Genomic DNA, 17,686 nt, shown 5'->3' with positions numbered 1-17,686 from the left:
AAATACTCTGTTCCACCTTGTGATGCCATCAAGTGGTAGTTTTCAAGTTTACAGCTACCTTTTACTGATCAGTTCAGTCAAGTAGATATTGGCATTTCCATTGCTGAAGTCATCTAAATGATTCTAGTGAAGGCGTATGGTGTTTAAAAACACAATGGAGCACTCCCTGTATTATCACATGACGTCAGTGTTTTCTGTTTGAAAAAAGGACACAGCTTGGATTTGTTTTTGATAGATCAGAAAATAGTGTAATATGGGCGCTTTAAACTAGGTTCTGAGACCACTTTATGTCTATTTTAAGTTATCATTTGTACCCTTTGATTTGATTTTTCATAATTTGTGATATAGATCTGCTGCTTTTGAAATCACATTATGTTGCACTCCTCTTCTTGAGTAGTATAGAGGTGATTTGTTTAATGGTAATGTGGCTTCATGACAAATAATTTTTGTTTGCCAAGGCTTAAATCAGTATGAACTTCATCAGAAAATCATAATTAGAGATAGGAAAATCATTTAGAAGTATAATGCACTCCTCTTTCTATACCCTTTTTCATTTTATTCAAGATCTTCTCACTATTCTGCTTTCAACTGTCGGATCAAGCCCTTGAGTCAGATGGCAGCCATTTTGTTTTATTGATAACAAAAAACTAATTTATAACTCTTTCAATGTGTCATCTATTTCAACTCCTGCGATACAGTAGAAGGCCCTGGTAATGGACTGAGAGGAAGTTCGATCAGAGACAGCTTTTAATTCTTTATCAGATGTTGTTTGTGGAATTGAGTGTATTTTTCCCTTTAATTAAAGCCTTAACTTAAGTGACGTGCCCTTGACTGGACCATTGTATTACACTGAGCTTCTGAGGACAGTGTGATTAAATTGGAAGCTCCACTATACATGTTTTTACAGAGCACTGATCAAAACAAGGAAAAATAAAAAATTTCTGAACTTTTCCCTTTCAAATGAGTTTAAATCAGTCTCGCCAGTAGTTTAATAATGATAATGCTATTGCTTTTTCATAATATTTGAAATAAGCAATGGATAAAAAGACCAAAAAAAAAAGCATTCATTCCTCTCTCCACAGATCTGACCTGTAACCCAATGGCGCCACCTGCTTGTCACCATGGAACACTGACCCGAAAAGTTAACACATGAAGTATTGTCTAGTGAAGCATTTGTGTGTGTGTGTGTGTGTGTGTGTGTGAGCGTGCATGAATTCAGAATATTTTTACTCAGACATGAATTTATTTTATGGCTAAATCAGACACACTGTAGTCATTTCAATGTACTTGTTTTTCTGCCTCAGGAGATATATAAAAACAGACAGCATCTCAGCGGACAGTGAACAATGGTGCACAAATCTTGCACATGCAGAGAGGGGGATCCAGCTGTCCCCCTCTCAGGCGTCCTGTAAGAGAATACCCCGAGCCAGCACTCACGCCTCCATCAATCTCCTCCTGCAGACAGCAGCTATGCCCACCTGTTCCCCCTCTGCCCACTCTCCAACGTCACTGTACCTTTGGACAATACACAGACAATACACACAAAGCATGAGTTTGGTTGTGTGACCTGTTTTCATATTTTACACTTTACATTTTTCTCTTGGTTTGGCCTGTGATTTCGGTGTAAGTGTAAATCTGTCTCCCAGTCTCCTCGCGGGCAGGATCTGTTTAATCTGTGATAACGCTTTGATGTGTAACCTTTAGGCTTCTGTGTCTCAGGCAGGACTCAGACAGAGGCTGGAGAAAAGAACCACCAAATCCTTTAAACCACTTTTTCACGGCGCTTTCTCTTCCTTCGCCGCAGCCATAGATCACCTGTCCAACCAGATCTGTTGTCTTCACACCTGACCAATCACTCCTCATCCACATCTCCTCCATTAGGAACACCCACCGCCTGGGGCCCAGGATGCACTCACTCTGAGGGGGAGAGGGGGTCTGAGAGACGGACTAAGAGAGGGACTCGGAGGTCTCCTCCTCTCATGTTACCTGTCCAGGTAAACCTCTGTTTGTTTAGTGCAACCTGCAGTGTCAGGTCCAGGCCCGGGCAGCTGTGTGTGCTTTGGGATTTGATCTGTTGGGCAAACAAACAAAACATTTGATTGCAGCTGATGACAGAATTAAATCAGTTTTAATGTAACAACATGTTCTTTGTGACATAACACCAGCAAACATTTAGACTGTGTGCACTTTCCATGGTCTTAAAGCACATTATTAGTGTAAACACAATTTTCACATTACTATTGACTGAAGTTATAATCTTGCATCCAGGAGCACTTAAGGATTTTTAATACAGACTTAATAGCCCTAAATAACAGTGAATTGTTTTCTCTTAAACCAGGTATGCGTCTGACATTATATCAGTTCAAAAGCAGCCCATAGTCTTTACGGTAAAAGACAAAGTGTCCCTGATGGAGCTGTGGAGTGTGTGGAGTCTGATCTCAGAGACAGTGTAAGTGAGTGATCAGGTTTCTCGTCCTCGCTCGTGGTTTACAGGAGAGACGGTGCGGAACAACTCTCGAACAAAAGAACCTCAATTGTACTTAGCATTCCCTACATTTTTACCACGCTTTGTAACAACTCTTTTGGGGAGAAGAAACGGCATGCAGGCTTCACAAGTGTGATGGTGGCCGTTTGAAGTGAGGACATCAGAAAAAGCAAAGCTCCACTGAGAGTGTTAGCAGAATATGAGGTCAAACATTAACATAGCAACATATCCAAAACAATTAGTGCTCCAATAATAAAAGACCTAAGAGACCAAAAGTGCACAAGTGGCCAATTTAGCAACTGAAATCCCTCAATGATAAATAAATTTCACTTGTTTCGCTACCAAAACCTTTGACTAATTAAGGCTAAGGTAATTTACAAAGGCAGTTATCTTTCAGCACATGCTAATTTAACAAAATAGAAATAAACAGTAACACTATTTTTGAGATACGCGTCAAAAGATTAATAGTCGTCATTTTTCAAGGTTGTAATAAAAAGACCAACTCAATTTAAAAAGACATTAATGAAAAACCTTTTTATATGAAAGAACAGTGCAAGTCCCCAAGCTCCGTCCTGCAAAAATAACAATTTATCTAGAATTTAGAAAATATATTTGTTTAATTAGGCTTTTTTTTGTGCATGTATTTGTTTATTTATTTTTCATGTTATTTATTTATTCATTTCATTTTTGGTGGGCATCTTCTAGTATTTATGCCAAGTCAGTTTTTAAATAGCCTACACTAAATGTTTAAAACCTAAATATAATTAATCAAGTCAATAAATCTACAGAAAATGCAGATTCAATTTGTATTTTTTTTTTCAATTGTGCAACATTTTTCTTGCTTATTTAAAATTTGTAAATGTATTTATTTATTTATCTATCTACTACTTATTTATTAATTTTGAAATAACATATCTTAAATAAATATACAATTAAAATAGAAATAGACTGAAAAATAATCACGTTTTTCATCCTGAACTTGTTTCATTGACTAAAGTAATTTCTCTGCCGTTTTGAAAAGTGCCAAAGACTTTACGTCTGACCTCGCTCGGCTAATGATTTTTATCAAGAAATATTTCTACTTCATAAAGATGTACCTTAACCTTGGTTCAGATGGAAACTTGAATAAGATGAGCGCGACTAAACAGTGTACAGTGCTTTGGGAGCTGCAATAATGCGATGTAAAATGGGCTTTTAAAGATCCTTGTCTGGTCACATCCTTTAGAGCAGGTGGAGTGACATTACTTATTTAATACAACATTATGAAAGTATGATCTGTTCCCACTTCACTCACTTCTATAGTTTCACATTCTTAATCAATCTGACTGAAGCTTGATGGAAATGGCCTTTACCCCTGAACTACAGTAAATATATTCAATAACATTATATTTCTGTACAAGGAGTCTGCTGGTCTAAGCCACAGCACTTGGGCTCTGTGTTCTGTGTTGTGAAAGTGATTCGTCCGTTTGCTCAGTGAGTTTGCTGAATGTCTCTCACCACTCTTCACCCCATTTCACTCTTGAATCTGTACTGGGCAACAAGGTTTGTGTGGGCAGAATAAACAAAACACCATATAGTTTTCTTTTCTATTGCATATATTTAAAGGTGCACTATGTAACTCATTATTTCTCAAAGACTGGCGATCCTCAGGTGCGTCACAAGAGATTTTTTTTAAGTCGCCTGATCTGCGTGTTGCGCTCTCCTCCTGCACCCCGGACTGGAACGCTACAAAAATGCAGACAGGCCCACCTGTCTCATTAGATATGTTGACAAGTTTTGTATAATTTCTAATCATTTTGTAATTATTTTATTGGCTTTGTTCCAGTATTGCTGGTTCAATTGAATGTTGACAAGAAAAAGAAATGGGCTTCATTTAACGTCCAAACAGGCGACTTATGGATTCCTTTTATTGCTGCTTCAATTATGGTTTTTCATTGTTTGAAACTTGAGTAATACTAATTGTTCAAAGAGACAGAATCACTCAGTCAATAATAAAATATCCTCATTAATGTTCAGTAATGGTCAAATCCACCTTTATTTTGTGATTTACAAATAACGTCTATTGACTTGGGTCACGAAGGTTTGTGACTTTTAAAATATGGGTCCCCAGAAAAAAAAAGTTTGGGAAACACTGGTGTAACTTGTCTGGAGATGTTATTGTTTGGTCTGGAATGTTCCACAGTATGGTATTAAAAGTATATATATATTTCTCCATGGAGACAGACAACAGATCGCACAAGACCAAGTTGGCAGATCTGTGGAGAGGTCAAAGATTGCATGAGTGCCGTTTTGGCTAAAGATAAATCACCTATAATTTAATAGAGGTAACATAGATATGTTTGATGCTCTACCGTGGAACATTTCAGGTAAAGCAATAGAATTTCCATGAAAACAAAGAGGTGCCAGACACTGGACCAGAAAAGAGCTCAGCTTTAAAGGTCCAATATTATGCAAAATTCATTCTTTTGAGCTTTATGCCATGTTAGAATGTGGGTACCTCCTCAAAAACATACCCAAACTTGTGCTTTGTTTTATTCACACGTTTGAGTAATCCAACATTATTAGTCTGTCATTATTAATCTGTGTCTCTTTCAAAAAGAAATAAATCTGAATCATCATAACGATTCTAGTGAAGGTTTATGGATTTATGGAAAACAAAGCACTTCCTGTATTACCATATGACATCACGAGGTGGAACAGAGTGTTTTCAGTTTGAGAGGAGAACTAAATGTGCCGGATTTGTGTTAAACGTGTGAATGAAATAAAACAAACTCCAGGTTTGTTTTTGATGAGGAAACAGTAATATTGCAATATAGACCCTAAGTAAACTAACTCAAACTAAACTATTTACACTCAAATGTACTGGAGGCAAGTTGAGGGAAATGTCTTGCCTTAGGACACAACCACAGAATGCACATACTATATGGAAAAAAAAACAAAAAAAAAAACAGCATTATTCGTCCGCCCAGGTCCTAATGGTGGGACTGTTTATTGATGTGATTGTGGCGTGTGTTGGTGGCGTGTGGCCTGGCCCTCTGCCTAACCCTGGACAAGTATGTGGATAATGAGCGGCATCTCCAGGGGCCAGTCGCTCTGTCAGTGTGGATCAGTACAATAAGAGGATGGAGCGGGTCCCAAGGGTCTCATGATGAACATTTTTACGCTGCCAAACTTCTAAAGACAGACAAATCACGTAATAATGTATAATATGTGAAAGTGAAGTGGTACTCTGGTCTGATCCCTACCAAGGCGCCGCTGTACTATGCTTGTCTTCATGATTATTGCTTTGTCTGAAATGTTGCACAATATTAGCCACCTAGTGCCTCCGCTCAATTTCATTTCTCTCCAGCGACTAGGTCAGGAATCGGAATACACTTAGAAGGTTCGCAAAAACCCCAGAGGTGCGAGTTCGGGCACCAGCAAATCAGCGAAGAGTTATACATTCTGTGTTGGCAACGATTCCCTAGAACGAGGATTTAAAGCCGGAACAAAGAGAATGTTTGGTGAATTTTATCAAGGGGAAAGACGTCACTGCCCTTCTTTCTACAGGATTTGGGAAAAGCTTAATATACCAGTTCGTCCCATTAGTGGCGCATTACATACATCACGACCAAATAGCAGCGATTGGTTAAATAAAAAAAAAGTACCCACCTACCGTCGAGCAAACAAATCGTAATGGTGCGAGGTCAGATAGTTTCTATGAAGTGAAACGGCTGATGAATCAGGCTAGCACGATATGGCATTAAATCTAAAGTCTATCTCCACAAAGACAAGCAGGCACCATCACCAGATCATGTTACAAGTCAGATCTGTAAAGGGAGGATGCCACTTGTAGTAGGAATGTGTCTTTTCAAGGTATTTTTAAGTAATCAAAACATCTATGAAGAGCAATAACATTTCCTCCAATACAATCATATGGCTTAAACTGCACCCGAAAAGTTACACTGTCCACCTTTAATGCACAAGATCAAACCAGTGACTGTTTATGTGTTCTTCTATGACCTCTTTAAGAATCAATATACGGTAGTAATAAGATATGCACCCACCTTCTCCTTTTTGCACTTTCTTTATAGCAGCAAATACATACAAAGACTTTACACCATAACAATATTTTAGAACATATTTATATATTCACATAAGCACAAAGATGGCGGCTGGAGATGTGATTATTTTAGTTTGTGCAGATGTCATTCACCAAAAGGCGTGTGGCTGCTTCTCTACTGATAATGTACAACAATATCAATGAGGGTAAAGTGACAACGACAAGTTAGTCACTTTACTAAGACATGACACACTTAAGATCATTATATTGAAGATTTTACTAAAAATGCTGTAATTTTTTTTTCAGAGTTTAGCAATATTTTTAGGTTTCATATTTTATTTTCTAGATCAAAATCGTGACATCACACTAGTGTACACAGATTATAATTTGTCAAATAAAAATATATGCACGCATCTTTATTTTGTTGAAATCATGTTTGAAACTTATCAGAAAAACATATTTTCAATATATTTTCAACTGTTCTTCACAAATTGCTTCTTGATTGTTATAAAACTATAATTTATATTTACAGCAAGTAGCCACCAGGTTAAGTAAAAAAATTGAGAGAAAAAAAAACTGTCATACTCACTTTAAGTTTGTATTACTACATTTGTTATTTTAAAGTCATTTTAAGCTTACACTTAGCCCATTATTTCTTTTAAGACATTTTCTCATTAAAGGTGCATCGTGTAACATTTCTGGCAGAGGATCTGTCAAATGATTTGCTCCATGGAGATGTTATTGCTTTATCTGGAATGTTTCAAGGTATGGCATTAAACTTTTCTATCTTCCTGGAGACCAAACCAGAAGAAGTTACAGGTCACAGTCAGAATGTCAGTTTTTCTGTTTAATGTCATACTACGGAACATTCCAGGCAGAGCAATGACATCTCCATAGCAACAAGCAGGTGACGGACCCTCAACCACAAAGTTAAATAGTGCACCTACTAGTATAAGCAACTTTCTTTAATGCTATAATTTTGGAATTGGCTTTGAATCTAAACATTTGAATCACTTATAGACTTACTTCAATTTTATTTTTAACTTTAACATTATTTTGAAGTTCGAGTACTTTTAACTCATGACAATTGTTGAGTACTTGTACCCGTGCTTTTGTTTCTATAAGACCTCCTGACCGGTATAGAAATAGCCACACGCCTGCACTGGTACATATTATTACTATCTGACAGTTGTGCGTGTCCTCCGCACCAGTTGTCCAGGGACAGCTCCACTATAGGGCCCTTCATAAGAGTCTGGGGTCTGTCCTGAGAGCCCTGCTGTGTCCTGGACGGGTGGGGGACAGTTGGTGCGGACAGCTGCGGTTGGCCAAAGAAGAAACACTCAAGTACATTCAGATAGTCCCCCAGTCAACTGGTTGGAGTTGTATGAAGCCTATGTAACAGCTACAGCAATAAATAAAACAGATTACAGCTTGATGTGAGTAAAAAACGTAGACTGTATAAAGAAGTGGACAAAGGGAGTGTGATGTCACCCGTGTTATAGGCATGAATTTGGAGTTCCAAATTAGGAAAAGCAATTTATTTACGGACAAAATAGTGAAATAAAAATGCCAGGATCATGTAGAGCGAGTTAATAAGAACATTTTAAGATAAAAATGACAAGGCTCACTGCAGCAGATACAGAAAAACAGGTGACAATTTTTCTATGTAAAGTCAACTGGAGCCAGGGTTGATGGAGCAGGAAGTGCGTTCATGCTCACTTCCTATTTGAAACATGACGGCTAGCGGGTTAGCTATGTCCATTTAAATATACAGTCTACAGTTGTTCCAGTTTTTGTCGTTCTTGTCCAAAATTATTGAGATGCTCCAGGCAAATTAACAAAAAGGTTTATTCCTAAAGTCCTCCATAAAGCTTTGCAATGCTTATTTTGCAACTTGTTTTACCACTGCTTACCACTAGATAGAGTCTTGAGGTTTTACTAGCAGCTGACGCGATAAAACAGCCAAGGTTCTTTTTTTTAAATTCACAGTCGACTTTAAACGCATCGTGAAAAAATGACATACAATCTCCCTGACTGTGTAAACATGCTATTCTCAACACATGCTTTAAATGCAAATGAGACTTGTTTTCGAAGCAGTAAAGGACGATTGTACTTTGCTTTTGTACAATAATAATAGTAACAACTCCATGTAAAACCAAAGAGTGTGAAGTTCCTCTAGTCCACGGTCTCCCCCAGTGAGAGACGCAGTTGTCCACGGTCTGGGACAGCATATGTCTTTGTCTGTCTTTTCCAATTCGGGAATGTTGTCCACAAGTTTCACATTTGTGTCTTTTTGTCCCACTTTTGTTGCCGTGTGCGTCCATCCTCACGCGCACAGACCTCCATAGCACAGGGCTGTAAGCAGACCATTACAGAGCATTACACTTCCCTCAAAGCAGGACTCAAAACCAGTACAAATCCTTGGTCTTATCCTGCGCCTGAAGACCTGAGAGACAGGAGTGGACAGGGGACACAAAAGCAGGAAGAAGTGAGGACAAAGGAGAGAAAAGAGAGATTATAAAAGCGGTGAACACACACACACATGCCCAAGGCGGAGGAAAGAAAACAGCGGAGGAGAGGAGGAGGTGACAGCTGGTGTCAAAGCGCTGACTGATCCGCAGCGTTCAGGGTAAACTGAGCTACAGGCTTCAGACCTGATTTACAAGCTCGAGTGGTTAGCTAGTGACGCTGATGTCGCAAATGTCCTCACTTTAGCAATTTATTATTTTTTAATCTAAACTTCACTGCATTTCACACACCTTCTCATACTGTCTGTACATATCCACGTAAATTTTGCAGTCTAATTTTGTGAATATTGCAAACAAAAATGTCTTGTCAAGTAAAACAAAGGCAGTACACATCGCTAATAGCTACTACTAAGCTCAATATACATTTTAATTATTATCATCCTCCAAAAATCAATGTCACAAATTTTCATTTACCGACTTTTGCCAGGCTGACTTTTCAAATAAGTTGATATATTCTAAGTTTATATGCCACATCCACAGACTGTATGTAGTGAATTTCTGATACTTTCCAGCAAACACAATAGCACAAACACACATTAGTTAGTTTAGCATTAATGACTCATGTGTACCTGTGTCCATGTTGAGTCCTATGTCCCCCGCTCCAGTGAAGGCCCCGCTCCAGGCTGCTCCGGCCCCAGACTCACCCTTACCCCCCAGGTCACACGGCGACGCGCTGGGGCCCGGCACAGAGCTGCTGGAGGCCAGGCGATGGTGTGAGCGCACAGAAGGCATGAGCAGAGAGCCATAGCGAGGGTCAAACGGCGTCCCGTACATCTCGTGCACCCCTGGCCGAGAGTACGCTGAGCTCTGTGAGGCTATAGCGCCGCCCAGAGAGTAGGGGTGGTGGTGATGGTGGTGATGGTGGGAGGAGTGCCAGGCGTCCGGGCTGGGCTGGTGCAGGTGGGAGTGCAGGGAGGCAGAGGTGTAGGGGTCCCCAGGAAAGGACAGCTCCGTGTGGGACGCAGAGAGCGCACTGCCCAGGGCCGAGGACACAGAGGGCTGGTATGAGCTGTTCCAGAACGAGGGCGGGAAACTCCTCTGGCTCATGGGAAATGTGCCGTCTGGGATACACACACGAGAGGGAACAATATATCATGTTTTGTTTTGTAAATGCAAGAAGAAAACTGGAATTTACATGACCTAACATTCTCTTATACAAAAACAGCTATCTCTAACACAGTAGCAAACTGTGGAATTCTAATATTCACTGTTGCTGCAGGTGGTATGTGTAAAGTCAAAACTCCAATGTATCAAAAAAATGTCATGCTCTTTAGAAAATGTAAACTCACACACTCATACAATTATGTGATCACAAAGTCATGAAATGAAGCCTCATAGAGAAGATTGTGAGTTTACAGTTCTTAAAACTGTCATAAGGTTCACTTCGTTACATATTTATCCACTATAAGAAGACAAATCTTACATTGCAGAATTAATATCAACTTTTTTTTTTTTTTTTTACCCTTAGCTCATTCCATTATTTCCAGTTATAGTAAGGGGCAATAATGCATGGAAAAATTACATTTCTTTTCTTTTTGCTAAACAAATTTAATTTTTAAATAATTAACCTTTTAAGACCAGATCGCAAACATCTGACAGAATTTATGAAAATAGGAGAAAATAGTTTTTACAATCTTTTTTTATTAAACATGGGTGCCAATTAAAATGAGACATCTGTGAGAATTTAATGCATTATGAATTTACTTGGAAAAAGAACTCCAACACACCGTTACTGTTAAAACCATGTTTTGAGAGGGCAAAAAATCACTGCCGAAAAGCTACAGAAGTTGAGGTGAGCCAGTCTCCAACACAACGTGACCCTCTGCATCATTATAGATTTGAGTTCTTCCAGCGTGAGTGGGGAGAGTTGTGTTAAAATAAGCACAAGTATTGATATTGAGTCTCCCCCTCACCTCTGCCCTTGTGAGAGGAGCTGTAGCTGGTCTGACTCAGAGCGCGGCTGAAATGCTCGTCCACCACGGCACTGATGTCTCCCTGGAAGTATGTGAAGAGGACACAGCGGGCGCTCAGGTACTCGGCTCCAGGGGGCAGCTCCTTGTCCTCCTCTTTGATGTTGGGGGGGCCACTGGAGCCCAGCACGCGGCCGCTGCTCTCCGGGTGCGCCTCTTGCATTTTGGAATACAAAGCCAGTTTCTGTAAAGTGTCATAGTGCGTTTGTTAAGATATTGTGAAATGATCCTTTTATGTTTTTATTCAAAGTAGACATTGACCTTTGACCTCAGCAGTGGTGGAATGTGCTTTTGGATGCGGCACAGGTGTGTAGGACAGATAAACCCACTAAGCCCCGTTTAACGCCTTCATGTTTATGTGGACGTGCCACAGCGGGCTCACTGTGACCCGGAGAGTTAGCGCTGCAGTCGGGCAAGTTAGCTGAATTTTAGAGCGTGTTTAAATGACACACAGTTACATCAGGTCATTTGCACTTAAGGTGAATGTAACAGCATACATATTTATGAGTATTATCTAAGATAACTTACTTTCAAATTAGCTTTTTTATGTTCAGTCACAACAGGAATTTTAACACTTATTTAATTAATCGAGAAATTGACTCTTAAACTTAGAGATGATTTGTGTGTAGTTTCTTTCATCTAACACTTCATATTTATTCTATTGCAAACACGTTTCATATTTCTCTAAACAAATAAAATCTATTTTAAAATTGTGGCATCTTAAATAAATAAGTTCTAAAAATCATTTGACTAGGTAGCTTATTTCCATATTTTGTAAAAATGTCTCTAATAAAGTAAAAATCTAAGCAAATCAAAATCACCCATAAGATAATGTAAGTATAATAGTGCATGTCACATATAAGAAAAGAAATGAGCCCAGAGTGTAATAAAAATAGCGGAGGCAGCGGCTGATGCTGGGTCTATTTCAGCCTCAGACAAAGTGAGTTTTGGCACTATGTGAAATATGTCCTGCATGTTGACTGAGAGCCTTTAAAGAGAGTGGGAAAAAGGAGAGGACTTTTACAGCTCGGAGAGGGCCTCCTGCTGCCAGGACTCAGACTACAGCAAACATTAAGCAACTTGGCATCATCTGTTTACAGCAAAACACCAACAACTTCATTAAGATGGAGTTCAATTAAATTTGTGTTTTTAAGAGAAGTTGAGTAAAAAAGAAAAAAAGAAAAAAAACTACAACAAACATTTGTGAGCAAAATGTATTATTCAACTTGAAATTAATAAATCATTAACTATAACAAGATGATTAAACAGTAAAGTTACGATGTTGTGCACTAGACATACAGCCTACTGTGATGAAATTTTGCAGAAGAGAAAAATAGAAGTAGCCTACGTGTCTAATTTAGCATCAATAAAACGACTTAAGCAGACTCTGGCACAAAGCATTTTTAATTTTTTTGGTTCTCTCAGAATTTACAATTTCTTAATTAATATTTTTTAATTCAGAGCGTTCTGGGGCAGAGAAAGACGGCGCACAGTGCGTCATGCACCGAACGCAAGGACTTTTACGCACCAAAAAGTTTGCTAAAGCTACTTTACAAGTCTAAGTATTTAAATAAAGTAAATCCAGGTTATTATCCGGTGCCGTTGGTGGAGGTTCGTACCTGGTGATGGTATGGGCTGTAGGAGCTGAAATAAGGCTGAGGACCAAACACTTGGTACATCACATCCAGGCAGCTCATGGCGGAAAACTCACGAAGAAGAAGCACGCGTCATGAGGGTTTGGCTGCTGAAGTCGCGGCTGAAGCAGCGGAATAATCCCGGGACATACGGAGAGAGCCGCGGACCCGAGGGCCTCTGATCACCGCTGTGTCTGCCGCTCTGCTGCGCGCGCTCTACCCAACACTGAACACACGCGCGCACAAGGGACCCCCCCCCCCCAGCCCCCGCGTGGCGCAGCCTGCAGTCTACAGCCAATCACAGGCCACTTACAGCACAGCTTTATGGGCTTTTAATTACTGGACATTAGTGGTCCGTGTTACGCCTTAATATGTTTTTAAGTAACTCTGAACATTTGAACAATGCCATGTATGAGCTAATTACCCTATCCTGCACAAGGCACATGCAAAGATCATTAATGAACAGCACTTTGAGCGTCTTCACCGGATGTGCTTTGTTTACGGTCTAAATTTAAAGTTTTGCTGTCCACTATAATCGTAGAATCTCATAAATTGCGTTTTGAACTTAAAGGAATATAACCTCATTTTACTTGATCTGGACTGAGGAGCTCAGCCACATGTTCCTGCAGAGATGTTATTGTTAAATGTTCAGTTTTCAAAGTGAAACTTCTTCAGTGAGACAAATAGGTCAGATCTGTGGAGAGGAGACCCACTCACAATTAGAATGCATGTTTTCATTGTTTTTGTCTAATAGAAGACAAAAAATGCAATCTGTGAAATATTTCCCACACAGCAATAACATCTCCATGGAAATAACCACTCCATAAAAGTTACGTAATGCACCTTTAACATAGGACTGTAGCCTTTATAGAGACAATCACAGAGGTCACAGACAGCAGGCCTATTCTCTGTCAGTTCCATGGAGAATGTCAGCTCGGACAGTGTTTTGTTATATCACATTGGCACACTACAGTAATGCTTTGGAGGCAAATCGCCGGCTCTCAAAAAGCACAACAAACCAGCTGTGTGAACCACACTTACCAGATTCCCAAATCATGAGGGTCAAAGGTCAAATGTGGCTCCTAGTTTGGTGCTTTTACTAGATGTCAGGGGTCAACAGTGGTAGTTATTTCAATGCAGGGCAAACACGGTTAATTACTGTAAAACATTTCGCACCAGGGCTCAGAGCCAGATAAACATTACCAAATTTGTGCCTTAAAGTTAACATGCTGCCTGTGTCCCATATTACCATGTTTTCATGTGGGCTAATTACAGGATATTAATATTGCCACAGGCTATACCCAGAATTCCTTGGCCTAATCCAGGCACTGATGAGGCAACACAGCAGGAAGGCAGTCACCGATTTATCCAAAACTGACCTGTTTTTACCAGTCCTCTGTAATTAAGACTTGGGTTGATGGAGATTTTGTTGAATGGTCGAATGTTATTAGAGAGATTATTACTGTTAATATTTAGCAAGGTTCTGTACATATATGTGTATTTATATAAAAGAAATGTGTTTTTTCAAATACAATCCATCTTTAATTTGCTGTAATGAGGTGTAGCTTCACAAAACTGCTCCCTGAAAACTTTTAATGGTTTTAGGTTTTCAAAGGAAGAGCTAGTTCAAAATATTCCAAAATTCTGGTGGTTTCAACTTTTGCAAATTAACCCCACTTAAAAAAATATCAAATTCAATCAAATTCAATATATTCAAAAGAACAGTCTAGAAAAAGAAATGGAATTTTTACATTTATCTAAAATTGCTGTGTGGCTGGTGTGTCCTCTCCTGTGACCCCAGTTAGCAGCTCACCTGTTCTTCACAAGTGTAGCAGCAGTGAGGCTAATAAAACCCAAAATATCCAGCGCTCAAGTACCAAACGCAGGGGCCCAGTACAAGTCTGTCAGGAACGCCAGGTATCCACTCAGCTAAAGGCTCCAACCAATTTGACAATTTAAAAAATATTTTTATTTCATCCTTTAATAACGTTTTTAAACACTGCTTTTTAATAATTCAAAATGTTTTCCTTTTTTAATTATGTGAATTTCATTAAGAATAACCTTCGATTTTATGTTTTTGGCCAGGACACACTGACCAGTCACAGGGCTTAGTTTAAATAAAAAAAATGTATGGATGAAAAACACAGTCACATACTGTAGTGAAGAGAGAATTGTACCAATCACCTTTCTGATTGTGAAAAATGACATGACTGGATAAAACAAATCTACAACAAAACCCTGGCACCATTATTCCATTGTTTTTCTTCCACTTATCCACTTATCAGAGACCATAATACACAACTTTTGAGCAACTAAACAATTGAAAATACCAAATGTAACAATTCTAAATTGTTAACAAACTTTTGAACCACAAACGAAATCCATTTCAGGGTCTTTTCAGAGTGAAAATAGAAAATAGACAAACAGAAATATGTTTTAATGGACATTTTCAACAGTGGCTCACGCATTCCTCAGGTGGAAGAATGCTATCAGAGTATACACTGAAAACATGAAACTCTAATACAGTAACTCAGAGTTTATAAAAAGGTTCATCTCTGTCAATTGGACAAACATTTTAGAGTGAATATGAGCTTTGTCAGACCCACTTCAACCTTATCTTTTGAGGGATAACAGCGGGATTTTCAAACAGTCAGAAACACAGAACTACAATTATACCATACTCCCTACAACTGTACAACAACTCACCCTGATGTAACAGATAATACTCCCTACAACTGTACAACAACTCACCCTGATGTAACAGATAATACTCCCTACAACTGTACAACACAACTCCCCCTGATGTAACAGATAATACTCCTACAACTGTACAACAACTCCCCTGATGTAACAGATAATACTCCCTACAACTGTACAACAACTCCCCTGATGTAACAGATAATACTCCCCAACTGTACAACTCCCCCTGATGTAACAGATAATACTCCCTACAACTGTACAACAACTCCCCTGATGTAACAGATAATACCCTACAACTGTACAACAACTCCCCTGATGTAACAGATAATACTCCCTACAACTGTACAACAGCTCACCCTGATGTAACAGATAATACTCCCTACAACTGTACAACAACTCACCCTGATGTAACAGATAATACTCCCTACAACTGTACAACAGCTCACCCTGATGTAACAGATAATACTCCCTACAACTGTACAAAGCTCACCCTGATGTAACAGATAATACTCCCTACAACTGTACAACAACTCACCCTGATGTAACAGATAATACTCCTACAACTGTACAACAACTCACCCTGATGTAACAGATAATACTCCCTACAACTGTACAACAACTCACCCTGATGTAACAGATAATACTCCCTACAACTGTACAACAACTCACCCTGATGTAACAGATAATACTCCCTACTACACCCTGATGTACAGATACAACTGTACAACAACTCACCCTGATGTAACAGATAATACTCCCTACAACTGTACAACAGCTCACCCTGATGTAACAGATAATACTCCTACAACTGTACAACAGCTCACCCTGATGTAACAGATAATACTCCCTACAACTGTACAACAGCTCACCCTGATGTAACAGATAATACTCCCTACAACTGTACAACAAGCTCACCCTGATATGTAACAGATAATACTCCCTACAACTGTACAACAGCTCACCCTGATGTAACAGATAATACTCCCTACAACTGTACAACAGCTCACCCTGATGTAACAGATAATACTCCCTACAACTGTACAACAACTCACCCTGATGTAACAGATAATACTCCCTACAACTGTACAACAACTCACCCTGATGTAACAGATAATACTCCCTACAACTGTACAACAGCTCACCCTGATGTAACAGATAATACTCCCTACAACTGTACAACAACTCACCCTGATGTAACAGATAATACTCCCTACAACTGTACAACAACTCACCCTGATGTAACAGATAATACTCCCTACAACTGTACAACAACTCACCCTGATGTAACAGATAATACTCCCAACTGTACAACAGCTCCCCTGATGTAACAGATAATACTCCCTACAACTGTACAACAGCTCACCCTGATGTAACAGATAATACTCCCTACAACTGTACAACACAACTCACCCTGATGTAACAGATAATACTCCCTACAACTGTACAACAGCTCACCCTGATGTAACAGATAATACTCCCTACAACTGTACAACAACCCTGATGTAACAGATAATACTCCCTACAACTGTACAACAGCTCACCCTGATGTAACAGATAATACTCCCTACAACTGTACAACAGCTCACCCTGATGTAACAATAATACTCCCTACAACTGTACAACAACTCACCCTGATGTAACAGATAATACTCCCTACAACTGTACAACAGAACTCACCCTGATGTAACAGATAATACTCCCTACAACTGTACAACAACTCCCCCTGATGTAACAGATAATACTCCCTACAACTGTACAAGAACTCACCCTGAATGTAACAGATAATACTCCCTACAACTGTACAACTCACCCTGATGTAACAGATAATACTCCCTACCAACTGTAACAACTCACCCTGATGTAACAGATAATACTCCCTACAACTGTACAACAACTCACCCTAATATAACAGATAACCCTTTGTCATGTCAGTCTTTCTCCTTAAGACCTCTTGTATACAGCTGAGAGATATTTGTATATATATTTTTTTTTTTACATAAACATTTGTATAATTAAGCCTTATTTGACACCAGTTTGCTACTTATTTTGAATTTATTATTATCATTTATATTTTTGCTCTTTGTTATTTAAATATATTGTCATGTGTGAGCTGCTGTGTTCAAATAATTTCCCTTGTGGATTCAGTTTTTTTAAACTCAAAGTCTAATATAACGGGGAGGAGTCTATTGAGCATTTGCCTTCTGTAAACAATTAATTTATTGTCATTCAAAAAATATGAATTTTTACATGAACATTTGTGATTCCATTGGTCTTAATTTGCTTTATATGGATTGCGTTTGGAGCTCAGACTAATTTCATGTTTTATT

The 17,686-nt window shown here is 39.0% G+C and overlaps 1 protein-coding gene across 1 annotated transcript; it reads right to left on the bottom strand.

Annotated features, from left to right (window-relative positions):
- Positions 1–8,929: 8,929 nt before the first annotated feature.
- On the bottom strand, positions 8,930–12,841 carry vgll2a (vestigial-like family member 2a). The gene is made up of 4 exons (XM_020921175.2): positions 12,645–12,841; positions 10,969–11,209; positions 9,625–10,116; positions 8,930–8,973 (listed from the first exon to the last, which is right to left on the bottom strand). The coding sequence occupies exons 1-4, from the start codon at positions 12,720–12,722 to the stop codon at positions 8,930–8,932; spliced, it is 855 nt and encodes a 284-aa protein (XP_020776834.1). The 5' UTR covers positions 12,723–12,841.
- Between the last annotated feature and the right edge of the window lie 4,845 nt (positions 12,842–17,686).

The sequence above is a fragment of the Boleophthalmus pectinirostris genome, unplaced genomic scaffold (assembly GCF_026225935.1).
Source record: "Boleophthalmus pectinirostris isolate CB_2022bp ecotype Guang Dong unplaced genomic scaffold, ASM2622593v1 HiC_scaffold_13, whole genome shotgun sequence".
NCBI lineage: Eukaryota > Metazoa > Chordata > Actinopteri > Gobiiformes > Gobiidae > Boleophthalmus > Boleophthalmus pectinirostris.
Note: the sequence above shows the minus strand (reverse complement) of the source record. Positions and strands in the feature narration are given on the sequence as shown.